The sequence below is a fragment of the Ictidomys tridecemlineatus genome, chromosome 1 (genome assembly GCF_052094955.1).
Source record: "Ictidomys tridecemlineatus isolate mIctTri1 chromosome 1, mIctTri1.hap1, whole genome shotgun sequence".
Classification (NCBI taxonomy): Eukaryota; Metazoa; Chordata; class Mammalia; order Rodentia; family Sciuridae; genus Ictidomys; species Ictidomys tridecemlineatus.
In genome coordinates, this window is record NC_135477.1 from 161478717 (window position 1) to 161498517 (window position 19801).

At 45.5% G+C, this 19801-nt stretch overlaps 1 protein-coding gene and 1 non-coding gene across 11 annotated transcripts in view; one reads left to right on the plus strand and one right to left on the minus strand.

Moving 5' to 3' along the window:
* Positions 1-19801, minus strand: part of Tnip1 (TNFAIP3 interacting protein 1) — a 54387-nt gene that overhangs the window by 13687 nt on the left and 20899 nt on the right. For all 10 annotated transcript variants that reach the window (XM_078051185.1, XM_078051198.1, XM_078051175.1 and 7 more), the window contains 9 exons: positions 16918-17012; positions 15102-15228; positions 10360-10449; positions 8797-8862; positions 8439-8570; positions 4545-4673; positions 2094-2225; positions 898-1023; positions 198-263 (listed from right to left, as the gene is read on the minus strand). In XM_078051185.1, coding sequence (XP_077907311.1) covers positions 198-263; positions 898-1023; positions 2094-2225; positions 4545-4673; positions 8439-8570; positions 8797-8862; positions 10360-10449; positions 15102-15228; positions 16918-17012 — 963 coding nt within the window. The remainder of the gene's footprint in view (positions 1-197; positions 264-897; positions 1024-2093; positions 2226-4544; positions 4674-8438; positions 8571-8796; positions 8863-10359; positions 10450-15101; positions 15229-16917; positions 17013-19801) is intronic.
* Trnav-cac (transfer RNA valine (anticodon CAC)) lies at positions 10992-11064 on the plus strand. The gene has a single exon. It is a non-coding gene; the product is annotated as a tRNA-Val (tRNA).

A 19801-nucleotide genomic window follows, 5' to 3' on the forward strand; every position in this document is an offset into this window, starting at 1 on the left:
TGGGTACAGGGCCACAGGTATCCATGATGACAGTCACTGTGTCCTAAGCACTTACTCTGAGCCAATGACTGCTCTGTGCCTGTTTCACCACATTGGTGAGTTGACAGAGAGTGTCGGCACACAGCCCCTCCCATCAGACTGCACCCCTGGAGAAGATAAGATGTGATGAGTGCTGCTTCCTCCCTTAAGATGCTCACCTTTGCTTTCCTCTTCTGCTGTTTGAGGGTTTCTTTTGCCTTCTCAAATTCTTTGAATGATTTTATCTGGAGAAGGGAAGAAGAGAAGCTGTTGGCACAGGTAGTTCCTAGCCAGGTCTAGGCCCAGTGCCTAACTGGACCAGAAAGTGGACTGGCTGAGGGCCTAAGTACCTCTCTGGGTCATTGTGCCTAGGCTAGTCCCAGAAAAGGCCCCTGGGGCCCCGCACAACATAGGCTACTAGCTGTGGGGTGAGCCTCTCACCATGGGTGGTCTGAACACAGTCAGTAGGTTTGTGTGAGCCTCACTGCTTCCGTATTAATATCTTTCAGTTCCATTGTGAGTGAGTGGGTGAATAAGGGCCAATTCCTAAATTTGTTCCTGTAGGCATCAAAACTGATTGTGGAAAGTAAGAGCTAGAGATGCCTTAGAGTTAGACCTAGAGGGAATCTGAGGTCTCTGAGAGAAGCTTCAGTCTCTTGGACAACTGCCCTCCCTGAGATTGTCTGGCTTCTGTTGAATTCTTCCACGTCAGTATTTTATATGGGGTCAGAGGGCAAGGGATTTGCCAAGGTCATAGAGAAGTTTGGTAGCAGAGCTGGAAAGGAACCAGAGAGTGTCCTGACAAAGAAAGGCCCTCTAATTCTTACTCCTCCCAATAAGGACAGTCTAATGCCCCTTCCTTAGTCCATTTGTTCTCACCTGGGCATTGGACAAGGTGACCTGGGCCTGCAGTTTCTCCACCTGCTTCTTCAGTTCCTCCTTCTCCTCATTCATTCTCTCCCGGTCACTGCGCTCCCTCTGGAAGTCCTCTTCAAAGATCTTCACCTGGAGGGCACGGTGGGGGAGGTGGGGGAGTGGGCATCTTAGCAGGAACTCCAACTGCTCAGGCCCATACCCCATGCCTCCTGCTGGAGGCAACTGATGTCAGGGCTGCTTTTGCCCTGTCTCAGGGTCACCACAGGGAATGGGATGGGTGCATCTAGAGCCCTCGCCCACAACTTCAAACAGAGTAGTTCTGTGTCCTTCTAATATTCTGGGCTTCAAGGAAGGACTTTATTTGAATGAAAGATTCATGTTAAAAAAAAAATAAAAATAAAAGGCTGAAAGCCATCAACCAGTCCAATCCTTTCATCTGCCAAGGCCCACAAAGAGGCGGAGGCCACATAGGCCACAGAACCAGTGCATGGTGGCAGACTGGAGTTTGGGTCTGCTGGCTCTCAGAGAAGAGGACACATCGCTCTCCCAGGATTTTGGGTGTCTGGGCAAAGGACAGGCTAGGCAGGGCCCTTGCTCCAAGCCTACAGCTTCACACCTCACAGCAGATCACTGAGATGCTGCCTGGGGCCAAGAAAATTTAGGGGATGAAAAGAGTTGTATAAGCAGCACAGAGACACAGGGGACAGCCATCACCTTTCAACGGCCTGCCAGTCTCACATCCAAAAGAGAAAGACTGTTTCACGCTAGTAAGTCTGTGCTATCTTTCCAGTGCTTGCCAATCTCTGAGAAAGAGGGCTCAAGTTCACAGTATTCACCAGGCAAGAGTATCCGGTTATAGTTCAATTACACCGTTTTGCTTTTATTGTATTTATTGCTCATAGTTACTTTCTATTTGTGGCAAATAAATAGGTTTTTCCATGTATAGTAGTGATAGAAAGTTCCCTTTCAAATAGACTTAAAATTAATTTTTTACACATAAGTAAGAACCAAGTAGGGCACAGAGATGGCTAAGTCATAAAGGTGGCAGAAGAGTGGACTTAAGCCAGAGACACGCTGCTGGAAACAATAAACCTACACCCGGGCAGGGATCCTGCCAATGGCCAGGGAATGGACTCCTATTTACATGAACCCACGCCCATGCTGACTCTCAGGAATGCCCAGCTCCCCCACAGTCTCACCTGCTGTTTTAGTAACTCGTTTTGTGTCACCAGTTCCTGTTTCCTTAGGAGGCCAGCAGCTCCTTCTGGGCTCCCAAAAGCTGTTGGTGGAGATGACGGGGAGGCCTGGATGCTCAGTGCTTCCTCTAGAGCCTGGGGTCAGGTAGAGAAGGGACAGAATCATAGGGAACCCCTGGAATTCAGGCCCCTTTGGAGCTCATCCCCAGGGATCCTCTTCATGATAGTAATAATCACCACCACCAGTACAGCTTAATAAATGCTGCCCTATTTATTAACATTTTGTACACATCCCCTCATTTGAGCCTCTCCACAGTTCTATGAAAAAAAGACTCTGATCATCACCCCTATTTTACAAATGTGAAAACCGTGGCTCAGAGACCCAAAGTGACTTGTCTAAGGTCACACAGCTAGTGTGTGGCAATGCAGGAATTCAAACCCAGCATATACTCTTAACCAGCAGGCTAAACTGTAGAAGGGGAAATCTCCTTCTCTTAACAGATGCAGCTCAATTCTTAGTATCGAGACCTAGAAAGATTCTGGGGTCCCTGAGAGATGCTTCAGTTCCTTGGATAACTACCTTACCCTGAGATTCTTCGGCATCTGTTAGATTTTCAACATAGCAATCTGTTCCCATTCAAGCCAGCCCTTCCACTTTAACTCTTGTAGTTACATTATGCTGGGTTTTAATTTCTTCTTATCCAAGATTTTATCTAACACTGATGATAAACTGAAACATCAACAAATAACATTTTGAAATAAAAACACGAAAGCACCCTTGATCTACCATGTTCACCAAATGTTTTTTATGTAAAACACTATGCTCACATCTTTTAAAAGGCTTCTATTAACTGCTTTTCTCCTTTAACCCTATTAACTGTTAACTTTAGAGCTCTGGAACATCTCTCAAGGCTGGTCACCCTTCATCACCACCTGGACTTCAGCCCCTGACCAGCAGGGACTCTGCATGCCAGGCCTCAGCACTGCTGACAGTGTCTCCTACAATGTTTCTGTCTCTGAGGGGAAACAGAGGGCTTTCCCAGCTGGGACTTGGGCCCCTATTCAGCCTCCAGCTCCCTAGATACGAGGAAAGTGCTGAACCAGTAGCCAATTCAGGATACTCTGAAGGGAAGTGATGGCTTCACTTTTTTCTTCTATTCCACTCCATTTTTTAGATGAGAAAACTGAGGTCCAGGCACAGGGAGAGGCCTGCCTGAGGCTACCTGCCTTGCATGACTCATTCACACAGATGTCTTTTTCCAGCTCTTCCATTAAAGCCAACTCTGCCACTGGGCAGTACCTGCCTGGTTTTAGACCTCCAATCTCCCCAGCTCAGGGCAGATCATTTTTCTTCTGGGGAATAGGTCCCAAGGCCCCTGACTCAGCATAATCAGTGACTATAAAATATCAAAACCAAATAGAGGGGGTGGGGTGTAGCTCAGTGGTACAATACTTGTTAATACGGTCAAGGCCCTGGGTTCGATCCCTAGCACTGCAACAAACAAAAAATAAATAGAAAGAGATGCCCCAGCAGGGATTCGACCCAGGGAAAAACAAACTCATGCTAGAGTCCACTGTGAACAGAGTCAGGAGACAGAGGGAAAGGAAAAACAATTAGCACGGAGGGAAAAGCTGAGCCACAAACTGAACAGCTCCTTCTGGCTTGCCAAGGGCTTCCTTTCAAAGCCCCCTCCTGTCAGCTTCTCCCTTAAACCCCTTGGCTGGAGGTAAAGTGGGGCTAGAATGCTTCCCACCAGGATTCAGATGGCAAAAAGAGGCTAGAGTGGCTAAGCTGGGATCAGAACCAGGCCTCAACCAGGCCTGTCCCATTGCAACTTACCCTGGTACAGACAAGAGAGTTTCTAGTTCACCCAGCCTCCACCCTGGGTACCTGTCCCCCCAGATCCTACTTCACAAGGGTGAGACCCCTGGGCCTGTGCTCATCCATTCTCTTCAGTGGTGTTTCCTGAACACATACTTGGTGCCAGCACTGGGAAATGCCCTGGTGAGGATTTGTGCCTCATTGCTAGATGGAAAGACAGTAGAGGAAGGAACTACCAGGGAATGAGAAAGGCTGTGAAAAGAGCTGCTGAATTTTAGGAGTTTAAAACAGGGTGATCTAAAAGATACCCAGGGAAGGCTTTGTTGAGTTAGTGATGCTAAAGCTCACCCTGAACAATCAGTAGGGCTGGTATCAGGGTGAAGGGCAGCATGTAGAGCATCAGAGTAAAGGCTGGCACTGCTGGAAGAGGTAGCAGGTGCAAAGGTCTAGAGGAGAGCGAGCCCAGGCTCCAGCAAGAGCTAGATCTCAGGGCATGGGGAGGCAACAGTAAAGCAGGCAGGGACTGTGATGTTAGCTCGCTGACCAACAAGTCACCTCTCCTAGGTTGAGGGCACCAGCAATGGGATGGGTCTTGCCCTCCCCATCCAGGGGACCAGAGCCAAGATGCCTACCTTGTTGAGCCGCTGGATCTCCTTTTCCTGGTACTCTCGCTGCCGCGTGAGTGGGCTCAGCTGATCCTGCAGGTACTTGACCTTCTGACGCAGCTCCTTGGCCTCTGCTGTCAGCTGCTCCTTGTTGTTCTGCAGGGAGCATGGGGTTGGTAAGCAGGGAGCCTCTCCAGGAGGCCTTGACCCCCTGTTCTGCCTGCCCCAGCCCTCCCTCATCAACACCTCCTTCTCTCTCAGCCACCTTCTCACAATGCTCCTGAGTAAGGCACTTGATAAAAATATGGTGATGCCCACACAATCTTGCCCTCAAGGAAGGGATGCCTGGAGGAGTGAAAGACCCTAAGTTCTGACACCAGCAACTCCATCAACCAGCAGAGATCCTGGACCCCATCCTAGCCCTTTTGTTTGAGTTTACTTAAATGCCAAGGGTAACAGGGTTCTTAACATGAGTCACAGAGGGACTTTGGGAGAGCTGTGCCTGAAACTGAGCATATAACTGTCTGTGTCTACCAGATTCGCACGGGGGTCTTCTGTGATCCATGGGGAGTGAGGAACTACTGACAAATTCTAAAGAAGCTTTCGGCTTGTAGTCTCTTAGTTTAGAGGATAGATGATACTCAAGGACATAAATGTAGCTCCCAGGTGTTCCTCTAGAAAGAAACACACAGGTAGTGTGGAGTTATAAGAAAGATCATCGCATCTGAGAAGAAATCAGGGAAGATGTCAAGGTGAGCACCTCTGTCATGATACTAGGAAACCAGGATTTCTGCATCACAGATAGCAAGTATGGCCACTACAGATAGCATAAAGACACAGGTCCCGTAATCAATGGAAAATGGGGAGGTGACTTACTTAAGGCCATAGCACTCTGGGCTAGAATCCAGTGTCCATTACTCTTTCTCCTTCTGGTCAAAGGAAGTGTTCACTACAGTGGGCAGACCAGGCACACCCCAAATAAACTGTATTTCTATGTGTCCAAATGTGAAAAATGGTCTGGAAATAGATGTACCAAAATGGTGTACAGGGGTTACCACTAGGGAAGGCCCAGAATTGGGGTAGTAAGTATTCCAGGAAAACTTTCACTTTATTTTAGTGTGTCAACATTCTACAATGGTGCATTCACAGCATGAGGATCAGGAGAGAGACCACAGGGTCAGCATTCACCCAGCCCTGTGTGACCTTACTCGTTATTCCACAAACTGGTAGGTGAGCTGCTTCCAGCCAGAGATGGCTCAGAATACATGGCAGCTGCCCAGAACTCCTTGCTTAAGAGGCTCTAGAATGAAGCATGGCCTCTAGTGCCAAGTGCTTATCTATAGGGCCACACTCTGGAAACATTCCACTGTCAGATTCCAGGGATTTGTCTCACATACTAAAGTAAGTGAGGGGACCATGAGCTAGGATACCTGGCTGCGAGTCATAGAACATAACTATGCACTCATGAGAAAACCCAGATGGTGTCCTCCCAACTAAATCTTCAAGGTAAGGTAGGGGGTGGTCACAGATGCAGATTGGCTGCCCAGATAAGCCTCCTGGGTGCCACATGCTCATGGAAGAAACTCTGAAATGCAATTCATGTTTAAAATGTCCTTTAGGGCTGGGGATGTGGCTCAAGTGGTAGCGCGCTCGCCTGGCATGCGTGCGGCCCGGGTTCGATCCTCAGCACCACATACAAACAAAGATGTTGTGTCCGCCGAAAACTAAAAAATAAATATTAAAAAAATATATCATTTAAAATAAAATAAAATAAAATAAAATGTCCTTTAAAAAATCTAGGCAAGGGGCTGGGGCTATGGCTCAGTGATAGAGCACTCGCCTAGCATGTGCAAGGCTCTGTGTTCAATCCTAAGAACCACATAAAATAAATTTTTTAAAAAGGTATTGTGCCAACTACAACTGAAAAAATATTTGAAAAAAAACCTAGGCAAAGTTGGGTGTGGTGGTGAATGCCTATAATCCTCAGTGACTTGGTATGCTGAGGCAGGAAAATGGCAAATTCAAGGTCAGCCTCAGCACCTCAGTGAGGCCCTAAGCAACTTAGACTCTGTCTCAAAATAAAAAATAAAAAGGGTTGGGGATGTATCTTAGTGGTAAAATCCCCTGGGTTTGATCCTCCTGCGCACGTGTGTGTGTGTGTGTGTGTGTGTGTGTGTGTGCACGCGCACGCTCTCTCTCTCTCTCTCTCTCTCTCACACACACACACACACACACACACACACACACACACACACACACACACAAAGTCTAGGTAAAAGAAGCCAGCGTCTAGTTCTACCAAGGGATGACACGGTGACATGAGTAAAACTCTGAAGGTCTGGGAGTCATGTGGCTTTTCCTCTTTAAGCTGCTCCAGGATCCTGGAGGGCTATGGATGGCATTAGTCACACATGCTTTGGCAGATGCCATTTCTTCAAGGACCTGCTGGTCCTCTAGGATGAATCTGGTCCCCATTCCCCATTCTGTCCACTCTCTGATTCCTATAACTTCTTTGTAGTACTTAATATACTTTCACTTCAATTAGTTGTTTAGCATCTCTTCCCCAGTCAGGGCAGGGTTGGATAGTTCACACTGAATCTCTATGTCCAGCTCAGTGCCTCAGGCATGCTCTGGTGAAAATTGACTAGACAAACGAATAAATAAAGCTTTGCCTGTTAGCACCTCCCCTCAAAATCCTATCACTATGCTAAAGAGTTGGTAGAATGGTCCCTCCAGGCTGCTTCTATCATATATATATATTTTGGCTTTACTGGGGATTAAACCCAGGGGTGCTCTACCACTGAGCTACACCCCTAACCCTTTTTATTTTTTTAAGACATTAAGACAAGGTCTCCCTAAGTTGCCCCAGATGGCCTTGAATTTGCAGGAGGAAGATGCCACATAATTGGGATTACAGGAATGTGCCACAGGGCCCAGACTGGATCACTTTCATATCATGTGCTTCCTGTATAATTTCTATTTCTTACAGAAATCTTTCTATAAGATTTTTTTGATAAGTTTTGAGAAAATACAAAATAATTTTAAAAAGAACTACAGAGCAAATCATTTTTTCATATGTTACTCTCTAAATGGTTTTACCATTTAGAAATAAAATAAATAAAAGATAGGTCACCCTTTGCCTTTCTCCTTTCTTCAAGACCCCTGTCCATATATTCACACACATATATGCACTGCACACGTGCATACACAGGCATGCTTAGTCATAAGGTCACTCTTTATGAATTTAGGATTTAATCTTCTTTCTTTTCACAACAGTTTTTCTATACATGTTTATACATCTAGATCAAGTTCATTTAAGAGAGCTTGAAATGCAAGGAGAATCTGCAATAACTAATCACAGTTTATGAATTTTTAACTACTTGTGATACCTCATGGGAATTTTTTTCTCTTTACACATTTTTTATTGGCACATTATAGTTGTAGATAATGATGAGATTTGTGGTTACATATTGTACATGCACAAAATATAACAATATAATTTGGCCAATATCATTCCCCAGTACATCCCTCGTCCCTTTGGGCTTCCCACCCCTTGGTCCCCTTTCTTTACTGATCTCCCTTTGATTTTTGTGAGGCTCCCTCCCACCATCTTTATTTTCCATTTTCCTCTCTAGCTTCCACACATGAGAGAAAACACTATCAGTTTATAAGACTGTAACTGAACAAACCTCACTGAAAACAAGAAAATTTGAAAAGCAACAGCTAATCTAATCGTTTTTATTTTCAGAAGGAAAACTGAGGCAAAGGGAAGGAAAATGCCTCTGCCCTTGGCCACACAGCTCTTGAGCACTTGAGCTAGAACCTGGGCCTCCTGACTCTACCCTTGGCTCTCTGACTCCATGGACTGGTGGCTAAAAGGGAGGGGAGTGCTGAAACCACAAGGCACAGGGTCACACTTGCCTCCTCCATTTCAATCTTGGACTTGGCCAGCAGGAGCTTGCGGTCAAAGTCTCGCTGCTTCTGCTCCCGCTCAGCTTCTAGGTCAGTCACCTGCTTCTGCAGGTCTGCCAGCTTCTGGCGCAGCTCAGTGATCTGGGTTCAGAGGCAGAGAAAGGGACTGCATGAAGGCCGGGGTAGGGGATGTGCCTGGGACGTGGGCAGGGCTTGGCTTCTATGGGGCCTCTGACACTGCCACGGAGCTTCTCATATGGACCATCCTGGGGCTCAGTGTGGCTTCCCCACAAGGCTCAAAACTGTTGAGAAGGAAGCAGCAAGACTAAGTATACCCTAAGAGCCCAGCCAAGAACCCCCACCTTACCTTCTGCTCATATTGCTGCTTCATGGACCGGAAATGCTGGTCCCATTGCTTATTCACTTCTAGCAGCTGTGGGGAAAGATGAGGGTTAGAAGCAGAGAAGGAACATGGAGCACTGGATTATGTATTAAAATTTCATGTTTTTATTATCTTGAACCTAATACTTCCACTATGAAAAATTTAACCAACAGAAACACTTACACAAGGTGCAAATATATATAGACTGATCATTTTAGCCATGTTTATATTACCAAAAAAAAAAAAAAATCCAGAGGCCAACATTTGTGTAGAAGATAGGTTAAGTATACTATAATGTAAAAAGATACTGCAGATATTCAGAAAATAAGGCATCTACTACATTTTCTTAGTTCAAAGATAATACTAATTATAGGCCCCCTCTTGATGTAATAATTCCTCAACTCTACATCATTAAATAAATAAAACAATGGAAAAGGGTATTCCAATTTCAGAAACATTATATGTGAAAAATATTTAGAACTGAAGAAATATGGCATATATAGACAGAAATAGGTACCCTCAAAGACAGCTGATTTTAAAAGAAAAAAGACTAATTTATAAAGTAGTTTGTATCATTTTATTTTTATGCATTAAAAAACTGAGAAATATGGAATAAACTGGTATTAATTGCTGTTATCTCTAAGAAATGATATTCTCAATTTTTTAAAATAATGAGCACTGCATTACTTTTTTAAATAATTTTTTTAAGAGAGAGAGAATTTTTTAATATTTATTTTTTTTAGTTTTCGGCGGACACAACATCTTTGTTTGTATGTGGTGCTGAGGATGGAACCTGGGCCGCACACATGCCAGGCGAGTGCGCTACCGCTTGAGCCACATCCCCAGCCCTGAGCACTGCATGCATTACTTCAGAAATCTAAAAAGAAACCTTTCTAACAATCACCTAAAATTAATATGCACGTAACAAACTTTCATATGTGAAGAAGGACAGAGGGGCAGAGGCTCAGGGTAGGAGCAATGAGGAGAAAAGGAGCCTAGGGAGGAAGGATAGTACCAAGGCCACTAGAAAGAAACTGGGCTTTTACCTAGGCCTGGAAAGACCACACTGTGTGGGAGAAAAAGGTGGAGGAGGAAGACCATGAGATACCAGGGGAGAGCCCAAACTTTTGAAGACTCTGGGCCAGTGGGAAGTTGTGTTTCAGGAGGGCAGGGGACCCTCCTTCATGTCAGACCCTCCCTGAGCTGCAGGTGCAGTCAGAGGAGTTCTCCATCCCCAATATTGAAACTCACCTGAGCTATCACCTGTTCCCACCATCCATTGTGTACTTTGGGAGCCTTCTTAAACCCTTCCATTGTCCCCAGTAATTTCAGGTTGTGCCACAAATTCCATTTCCTCAGAGTGACCCCCGTGGGCAGTTCAAGAGAAGACAGCAGACCTCTTCCTTGGGTGTATGGTTCAGTGGTCACCATGGCAACTCCCCATGGTAACTTGGGACTAACTGGAGCCTAGAGGCCAGGCGAGTCCTTTATCCTGCTGGTCCCAGGAGGGAAGAAGGGTCTTTCCTGACTACCCCTCCAGCCACTTACCTCCATGCGCTGCTGCTCCAGCATCTTCACCTTCTTCTCAGCTGCACCCAAGGCCCCCACCTCTGGGACTTTACCTGCCATTACACCAGTCTAGGGAGAAACACAGAGGGTCTTTAACAAAGCCTTGAATAAAAATTGTCTTACCCATACACCTCCATGGTCTAGCCCTCCCACATCCGACTTCTCTACTCCTCCCACCTACCGAAACACAGATAACCATCCCAAGCATGACTCCCCCTTCTGGAAGTCATGATGAGGCTCATGGTGGCTGCCAGATGCTGCCCCTTCCCCACAACTGCCTTCCCTGCTTAAGCTGTATCTCCCTGCTCTGGCCACTCTCCCTCCGCCTACACACATATGGGCCCAAATACTCTGGCCTGGGAGCAAGGAGTTACATAGTTGTTAAAGAATTATAAAACTTTTATAAAAATTAAAGATTTATAAAATATTTAAAAATATTTTTCATATAAAACAAAAGTGTATGTGTATGCATGATTGATATACACATATGTATTTCCAGCTCTGTCCTCTGGAAGGGCCTAAAACTGACATGGTAGCAGTAAGCACACCTTGTATGCACAGCTTAGTTTCTAAATACCATTTTCCAGTAAAAAAAAAAAAATCAGGGGGCTGGGGATATAGCTCAGTTGGTAGAGTGCTTGCCTCACATGCACAAGGCCCTGGGTTCAATCCCCAGCACCACCAAAAAAAAAAAAAAAATCAGGGATCCTTGGAGAAATGAATTTCAGAGCAGGGGTAGGGAAAATATAAATTTAATTTGGAGTATCATATAGTGCCAGAAAGTAAGGAAGTGCTCATAATAACTAATAGTAATAGAGACATGGGCTGGGATTGTGGCTCAGTGGTAGAGTGCTTGCCTAGTATGTGTGAGGCACTGGGTTCGAGCCTCAGCACCACATATAAATAAATAAAAAATGAAGGCCCATTGACAACTAAAAAATATTAAAAAAAATAGAGGCATATCAAAGGGTCACAGGAAACAACTTCAAAGAGCTTCCCAAGCCAAAGCTTAACAATTTGAACAGCTGAATCAAAACACTATTGGATTACAAACCAATGTTCAAAACAAGTATCCTTGAAACCATACTGATAGCAAGAAATAGCTGAACAAATAGATAAATAGATGAGAAGGGATATCTCCTTTGTAAGAGAATTTCAATTAATAAATATGGAAAGAATGAGAGAAATAAAATCATCATTAATATACTACAGTAATCAGGCGTGATGGTGTACAATTGTAATCTTAGCAGCTCAGGAGGCTGAGGTAGGAGGATCACAAATTCAAAGTAAGCCTCAGCAATTCAGCTAGATCGTAAGCAACTTAGTGCGACCCTGTCTCTAAATAAAATATAAAAAGGTCTGAGGATGTGGCTCAGTGATTAAGCACCCTCTGGGTTCAGTCTCTGATACAAAAAAAAAAAAAAAAGCTATAGTAATACATACTGCAGAAGAGATCCAACAGTGAGTACCTCACATGTGTTAGGTAAGTGCTAATCAGTAAAGTTAAGGAGAAACAGGGTGTTTGCATAGTCTCAAAGTTTCTCCTCAAAAATAGTTGTTGATTACTTTTATGAGTCACTTTTATCATAGTGCAACTTGACAGTAGCACCTTTGCCAAGTGATCAAGATTAGCAGTAGTAACATATTCTGACATCATGAACCCTAAGATGAGGTACTGAGAAGGGGCCAGCAAACTTCACTTGTGTACTCAGAATGTTACTTCTGTGAGACTCTTGCCAAATCTGTAACTGCAATCTAATCTCTGGAAAACATTAGGTAAACCCAAGTTGAGGATCATTCTACAAAACAAGTAGCCAGTATAGCTCAAAAGTGTCAAGGGCATGAAAAATGAGGATCAGATGAGAACTGTCACAAACTGGAGGAGACCAAGAAGACTGGCCTCCTTCATACCTCCCTGACAATATAATGCAATGTGGGATCCTGGATTAAATCCCAGAACAAATCAAGACACGAATGAAAGACTAGAGATATCTGAATAAAGTCTGCAGTGTAGTTAATAGCATGATACTGTGGTTAATTCCTAGTTTTGGTAACTGAACCATGGTTATTTAAGATGTTAACATTAGGGGAAGCTAGAGGAAGGGGATGTGAGAACTGAACTCTGGATTGTTTCATTTTTTGTTGTACAAAGTTATCTCAAAATGAAAAGTTTTTAAAACAAAAATCAGTATGGGGCTGGGGATGTGGCTTAAGCGGTAGCGCACTTTCATGGCATGCCTGTGGCCCGGGTTCGATCCTCAGCACCACATACAGACAAAGATGTTGTGTCCACCAATAACTAGAAAATAAATATTAAAAATTCTCTCTCAAAAAGAAAGAACTGCTAGATTTAAAAATAAATAAATAAAAACTTAAAAAAATAAATAAAAATCAGTAAATAAAAAGTATTAGGTGAAACCAAAGAATAATGAGTGTAGAACTTGAACACTGGCTCTATCTCCAAGCCCTTCTATGAGGTAGGTCAAGACCTGGTCCTCTCGCCCTTAATATGAGATTAACAGGCGATGGTCTATGCAGGCCCCATATGGACCTCTGATGTTTGAGTCCACTTTCTGACTTCAATTTGTCCTGGAGTCATATTCTGTTTTTATATTCTCTTTATTCCCTGCCTTCCAATTCACCTCCATGCTCTCCCAGGCTTGTGAGGTTCAAGTGCCCCCTACAGGCTAAGGCCTGTAAGAGCACTATGGCAGCAGAAGCGAGGCAGGGAGCAGAGAGCCCTCTCCAGGTAAGAGAGCTCTTCTCCTTTGAGAAGTGGGAGACAGGTCACACTCTTGGAACCTGCTATCTCCTGGAAGGGAGCTATGCTTATCTGTCATGGTTGATGGCTACTGGGAAAGAAAGAAGCAGGAGAATGCCGGGCTCCTGGATGGCATGCCCTGAATCTCTACCGAGAGCAATCTATGTGGAAGAGTAAGAAAGAACTGTAGGGTTAGCAGACCTGGCTGCTACCACAAATGTGCCATTAAAAGCAATAGCTGGGGCTGGGGTTGTGGCTCAGTGGTAGAGCACTTGCCTAGCATGTGTGAGGCACTGGGTTCAATTTTCAGCACCACATAAGTAAAATAAAGGTCTATCAACAACCAAATATTAGAAAATATCAGAAAAAATTAGAAAAATATTAAAAAATATTAGAAAATATTTAAAAATATTAGAAAAAAAGCAATAGCTAATGCTTACTATTTACTCCAATAAACCACCTCATGTCCATTCGCATCACTAAATCTTCCCAACAATTCCTTGTGGGAGGTGTTACATCTCCATTTTATACAGGAGGAAACTGAAGCCCAGAGTGTATATGTAACTTGTCCAGGGTCACAGTGCTGGCCTGAGTTGGAGCCAGAATTCCACCCATATGCAGCGCCAGGGCACAGGCTTCACACCTCCCTGGAATACACGCCTCTCATGGGACCAGAGGCCCTGGATCCCAAGCACAGAGATGTCCTAGGTGTATGGGCAAGTCGCTTCCTCTTTCTGACAGTCCAGTAAGAGCCTCTGGCCTTTCAAGATAAGTCAGGTAAGATAAGATGATACAAAAGGTTTTGGAAAGGCCAGCTGATAGAATTCCATACCTGAGGTGACTCAGCACCTAGGAGAGACCAGGAGAATTCATAAGCCACCTCCTTAAGAGGGCAGGTAAGGCAGACTGAACAAGAGAAGGGCTTCATGGGCTGGGATTCAGAAGGCCAGGAGTGAGCAGACCTTGGCCATTTAGCAATGGGTTTCCCTGACCATGCCCTCGCCTGCTTGATAGCAGGTGACACAGGAATCTGAACTGCACAATGACACATGACCTCTTCAAACCTCTTGCCACAGCTGTAAAGTGGCAAGCCCTGCCTACCTCAGTGTAGAGAGAAGGCTAAAATGGGATAATGGATTTGAAAGTCCTGACTCTCTATTGCCACATAATAATGAGGAATTACATTATTAAGGTAATTACTACTATTTCATAGGAGTAGGGTTTGTCAAAGACATTCAGTTACTATGTAGCTGTTAAACCCCACTTAAGGGAAAGAATGCACTGAGAAAGAGTTGGGACTCAGGGGTATGGTGAAGACTGGGCAAGGGGTTCTTGGGACCAGGCTGTGTACCAGGCTTAGAAGTGGAGGCAAGAGGAAGAAGTGGTTCAGCTCTGTGGCATTATCAAACCATGCCTGTGGCCAGCACCTTCTTCTCTCCATTTCAGAGGCTTCTGTGGAGCTTAACAGAATCCCCAGAGATTGTTCAACCCAATGCCCTAATTCTGCCTGGAATACAGGGATGTTAAATTGACTTTTGGGAGCTGCCCTTTAAGAAAGATCTTGACAAACTGGCGTTGTTTGGGGAATATTGCCCAGACTGAGCCAAAGACTCAGTGCAATGAGTCTATAAGCAATGGCCTTCTATAAGCAATGGCCAAAGGAATTGCAGTTAGTCAGAAGAGAAGGCCTGTCGGGGCCACAGGGCTATGCAATGCCAGCAATTCTTAGCTTGTGTTCCAGGGAGTGAGACATTCTGTGGGGCAGAAGCAGAATAAGACCTGAAAAGTGGAAGCTCCAAGGAGGCGGATGCTAGGTCAAGCTATGGAACTGCATCTACCAACTAGAACTTTCTCCCAGCAGAACTATGTGCAGGAGGTAATAAACTCACTATCACTGGAGGTGGTAAAGGGATGCTGGGTACCAGCAACTGAGGCTGCTGTTGAAATTCTGACCACATACCTGCTGTTGTCCCGCCATACCCTTCTTGCTGTTACCCTCCAACTTTGGTGAGCCTGGCTGACCACAGGCACTCTCTTTGTTGCTGCTGCTGCTCATCAACAACTTCTTAAGCTCCATATTTTCTTCCCTGGGTTGGAGGCAAACAGAGAAGTCACAATAGCAGCACTAGGTCAAAGAGTCAATAGGGCTTTCTGACTTACTATTACATGAGTTGCAGAGGTGTCCTGGGAAGCACACCAAGACCCTGAAACATACTTAAAGGAGAACCCTGAGGGGCATCAATAAGCCACATTGCTGGCAGTCTGATCCTCAGGGTTTCCCTAATTCTGGCATGGCTGTATACATGATATCTTCAGAATGCATGTAAACACTGCATAATCTGGGTCATATTCTAGTAAGAAAGCTCCACCTTCTCCAGTTATTACCATATGTCTTGGGGAGAGCAGGAGAAAGCCTGATCAGTCCTGAGCACCTCATCAACATGTACTAATATCCTGTGTTAACGCAGAAAGAGCAGGATGTAGGACTCAGAGCCTTTGGTGGGAATGGTATTTAGCTATCACCTATTAACATTTCTTCATCTTCACTGGATTTATTTTTAAAGTTATCTTTAATGCTACTTTCCATTTTTGCGATACTGGGGATTGAACCCAGGACCTTGCACATGCTAGGCAAGTGTTTTACCACTGAGCTACATTACTTGTGTTTTTAATTTTTATTTTGAAACAAGGTCTTGTTAAGTTGCTGAGGCTGGCCTAGAACCTATGATTCTCCTGCTTCAATTTCCTGAGAGGCTGAGGTTTCAGCATTGGCCAACATTGTTCAGCTTGTACTTTTGCCTTCTAACACATGAGTCACTCCTCCAGCCTGGGTTTTTGGATTCATGGATGGAGTCAGCATGGCAATAACTTGTTCATCCAAAAGTTAATAAAGATGAGCTCATTCAAAATGGCACAACATCTAGTTATCACAGCCTGGTCCCAATAAGAAGTTATTACTTCCTATTGATTGTAATAAAGGGATGGTCGGTAGGGGGGAGACAGTGACAAGTCTTGGCTTGCTGACCCAGACTTCCCCTGCATGTACTCAGCCCAGCTGGTACTCAATGGGATTCAGCACTCATGTTACCCAGGACCATAGTGTTGGCAAGAATTGTGGCCACACTAGTGAATGCACAAGGAGACCCAGGTTCTTATTGTGAGACCTAAAGCAAGTCCCTTGCCTCTCTCTGGGCCTCAGTCTTTCCTCACACAATGACGGGTTTGGCCTACATGATTGCAAAGAGCTTTTTTGAGCTCTTACAGTTAAGGACAATGTTTCCCTGGGTGTGATCCTGGGCCCACTTTACATCATGGTCACAGAGAGCCTCGGTGAAATCAAGACTCCTATGTCTTACCTAAGACTGGCCAGCTCTGTCTTGCAGAGGAGGGAGGGGTTGGAGTATAAATTAGTAATACCCCTGACCCTCAGTTCAGATTAGATCTGATGTTCTCAGGAAAACTGAGTGGTGCAGGATGGCAACCAGCAGGGGGCAGCAAAGTCCTGAGCCCTCCCCCACACATCATGCTAGACAACCAACAGGCTGAGGAGACAAGTTCCCAAGGCAGAAGGACAATTTGTATCAACATTCTGCATTTCTCAAGGTACTCTATACATAGACACTTCCCAAAGTATGAGAAGAGCGAGACAGAAATACCAAAGGAGCCAAGAGATTGGGCTTCTGAACAGGCCTCCAGAGTCCTGAGTCCTCATCCCAGAAACCGGTGCTATGCCCCACCCCTTACTCCTCACTCCTTCTCTAGGGGTCTGGACTTACCTCAGCCTCTCAGCAGCCTGATCCCGCTGTTCCAGGCCCTTGTCCAGCTTGGCTTTCAGGGCTTCATTCTCCTTCCGAAGCTGTTCACATAGGGTCTGTGGGACAGACAGGTGGGCAAGGCCAGGTAAGGAGAGGGTACATCCCAAATGCAGGTTCACACCGGAAAACAGGGGAGTAGCTCCTGCTGCCCAGGTACCAGCACCTCATCCTCTTTGGCCTCACCCAAACACTTCCATGCCAGCTGGCCCCTTCAGGGTCCTCCACGCATCCGCTCCCTCAGGAGCAGGCTATGAGGACCCCTGACCAAGAATCAGTCACAGGCCTCCCGGTCCTCTTGCCCATTCCCCATCAGAGCGCTCCACCCCCTCTTCCTTCACTGTTCCTACTGCCCACCAGTTAGGAGACACACAGTGGTCAAGCCTTACGCCGTGGCTCACGCTTCACTTCTGAGATTTGTCCCCTCCTCTACAACTGCTCCTCCTCTGCCTCCCTTTAGGGTTGCTATGAGGGATGAGTAAGACCGAGTGTAAGTGTCCTGGGAATGGACTGTCACCTGATGACAGGGGAGGACTTGTGTTGGGAGCCAGGCAAGGTGGTGAGTGGCCAGGCCCAGAGCCTTCCAGGTGAGTGGGTAGGGGCAGGTGCCCCCAGCAGTGCTCAAACAGTGTCAGATGGAGATGCTGAATCTTTCAACAAATATTCACTGAGCACCTACTGCATGTCAGCTATGTGGCTAAGTGCTTGTCCATGCAGTACCTCGTGAATGCCTCACAACTTTGCCAGAGCGAGGTAATTCACCTCTATGTTACAGAGAGAAACTGTCTGCTATGAAGAATCACCACTGGAGCCGGGCACTGTAGTGCACACCTGTAATCCCAGTAACTTGGGAGGCTGAGGCAGGAGGATTACAAGTTCGAAGCCAGCCTCAGAAACTTAGTGAGGCCCTAAGCAACTTAGTGAGACCCTGCTTTCAAAATAAAAAATAAAAAGAGGTGGAGATATGGATCAATGATAGAGTGCCCCTGAACTCAATTCCCAGTAGCAAATAAGCAAGTAAGTAAATAAATAAACAAATCACCAATGGAAGCCAGGTACTGTGGCACAAGTCTATGATCCCAGCTAGTTGGGAGGTGGAGGCAGGAGAATGGAAGTTTTGAAATTCAGCTAGACCCCTAAGTAACTTAGCGAGATCCTGTCTCAAAATAAAATACAAAGGACAGGGGATGTAGCTCAGTGGTATTGCCCCTGGGGTTCAATCAAAGAGAAAAAAAAAATCACTACTGCAATTACACTCCATCTGGCATCTCTTTCCTCAGTGCTGAAAAAGCAGAGAAGGGAGAGGCAGAGCCCAAGGAGAGAGCCTGGGATTTGGCTGGGCAGGGACCTTGGTTCTCTAGACATTTTCCAACTGCTCCCTTCCATTCCCAGGCTGGGGACTGTGGTGCAATACTTTCCCCACAGCAAGGGTTAACAAGGATGCTTCGTATTCTCTAATGGTGCACCCTTGGGGCCTGGGACTCTAAGGAACTATGTGGAGTAGAAACAACCCCTGCCACCCAGAACAGGAGGGAAAACTGTCATATCTGGGGAGATTCCAGAGTTGTCCGCTTCCTTTCTGACTAATGCAGGAGAGTCCTGGAAGGTCTGAATGGAGAAGAAAGCCTTGCCCTGGAGGGTGGCTGAACAATGTGGGTGCAGAGGAAACAGAAAACAGTTGTTACTGGCTTTCCCAATGCCTCAGCAGAGAATTCTGTGCCATATCTGGCCTTGAATGTTGAATGAACCAAGAAACAAATCAAAGGCTACATTAGGAGGAACCAAATTAATCTATCTCTGCCCACAGGCTACGAAAATACAAGGGATGAAATAGCCCCGGGTTGGGCCTCCAGAGAGCAGAATTATCTTGCTCCTCTTCACTAAGGAAAGGCCAGAAAGAGGCCTCACCTTCTGCCCTGTCCCTCCAGGATAGAGGTTGTTACTTTAGAATCTCTGGTAAATGTCCTGGGCACAAAATGGCCCAGGATAGATCAGTAAAGGTCAAAAGAGGATCACTTTCCATCACAGGGGCTAAGAGAGTTCACCTGTGAGGTTTTTTTTTTTTGTTCATTTTGTTCATTCTTTCACTCACTTATTTATTTACCAAATGTGCTAAGTATCAAGTACTGGGATACAATGGTGAATATGATGGTTAAGGTACCTGCCCCCCACATGAAGCTCATGTTCTAGCAGACAGAACTTGAAGAAAAAGATAGATGAGCTGGGTGCAGTGATGCACACCTGTAATCCCAATGGCTCTGGAGGCTAAGGCAAGAGGATCACAAGTTCAAAGCCGATCTCAGCAATGGCAAGGTGCTAAGCAAGTCAGTGAGATCTTGTCTCTAAATAAAATACAAAATAGGGCTGGAGATGTGGCTTAGTGGTTGAGTGCCCCCCCCCCCCGTGCCAAAAAAAAAAAAGATAAAGATCAAACCAACTAATAAAATTATTGCAAACTATGATAACAGCTAAAAAGAAAACAAACAGGAGCCCTGATATAAAAAGATAACAGAGGTTCAGTGGGAATCCTTTTAGGAGGCCAGAATCTATTCCCATTTGAGCTGGAATGTGGATGCTCAAAGTGATCTTGGCACACATGCTGCACCAGGTTCACTTTCTAAGGCGTGGCTTGGACATCTCAAAAAGCCTTGGTGGCACTGGAAAGAGCTCCCCTCCCTCGGTCTGGCCCTGTATGTCTTGTGCAGCCCACTCCCGTTACTTCTCCAGCCTCAAGGGGGAAGGTTGTCCTGTGTGCACCTCAGTCCCCTATTCCTCTCCTCATGCCACATCCCCAGTCTGGACATTCCTGCTGTTGTCAACCCAAGGGTTGTCCACAGTCACATAAGGT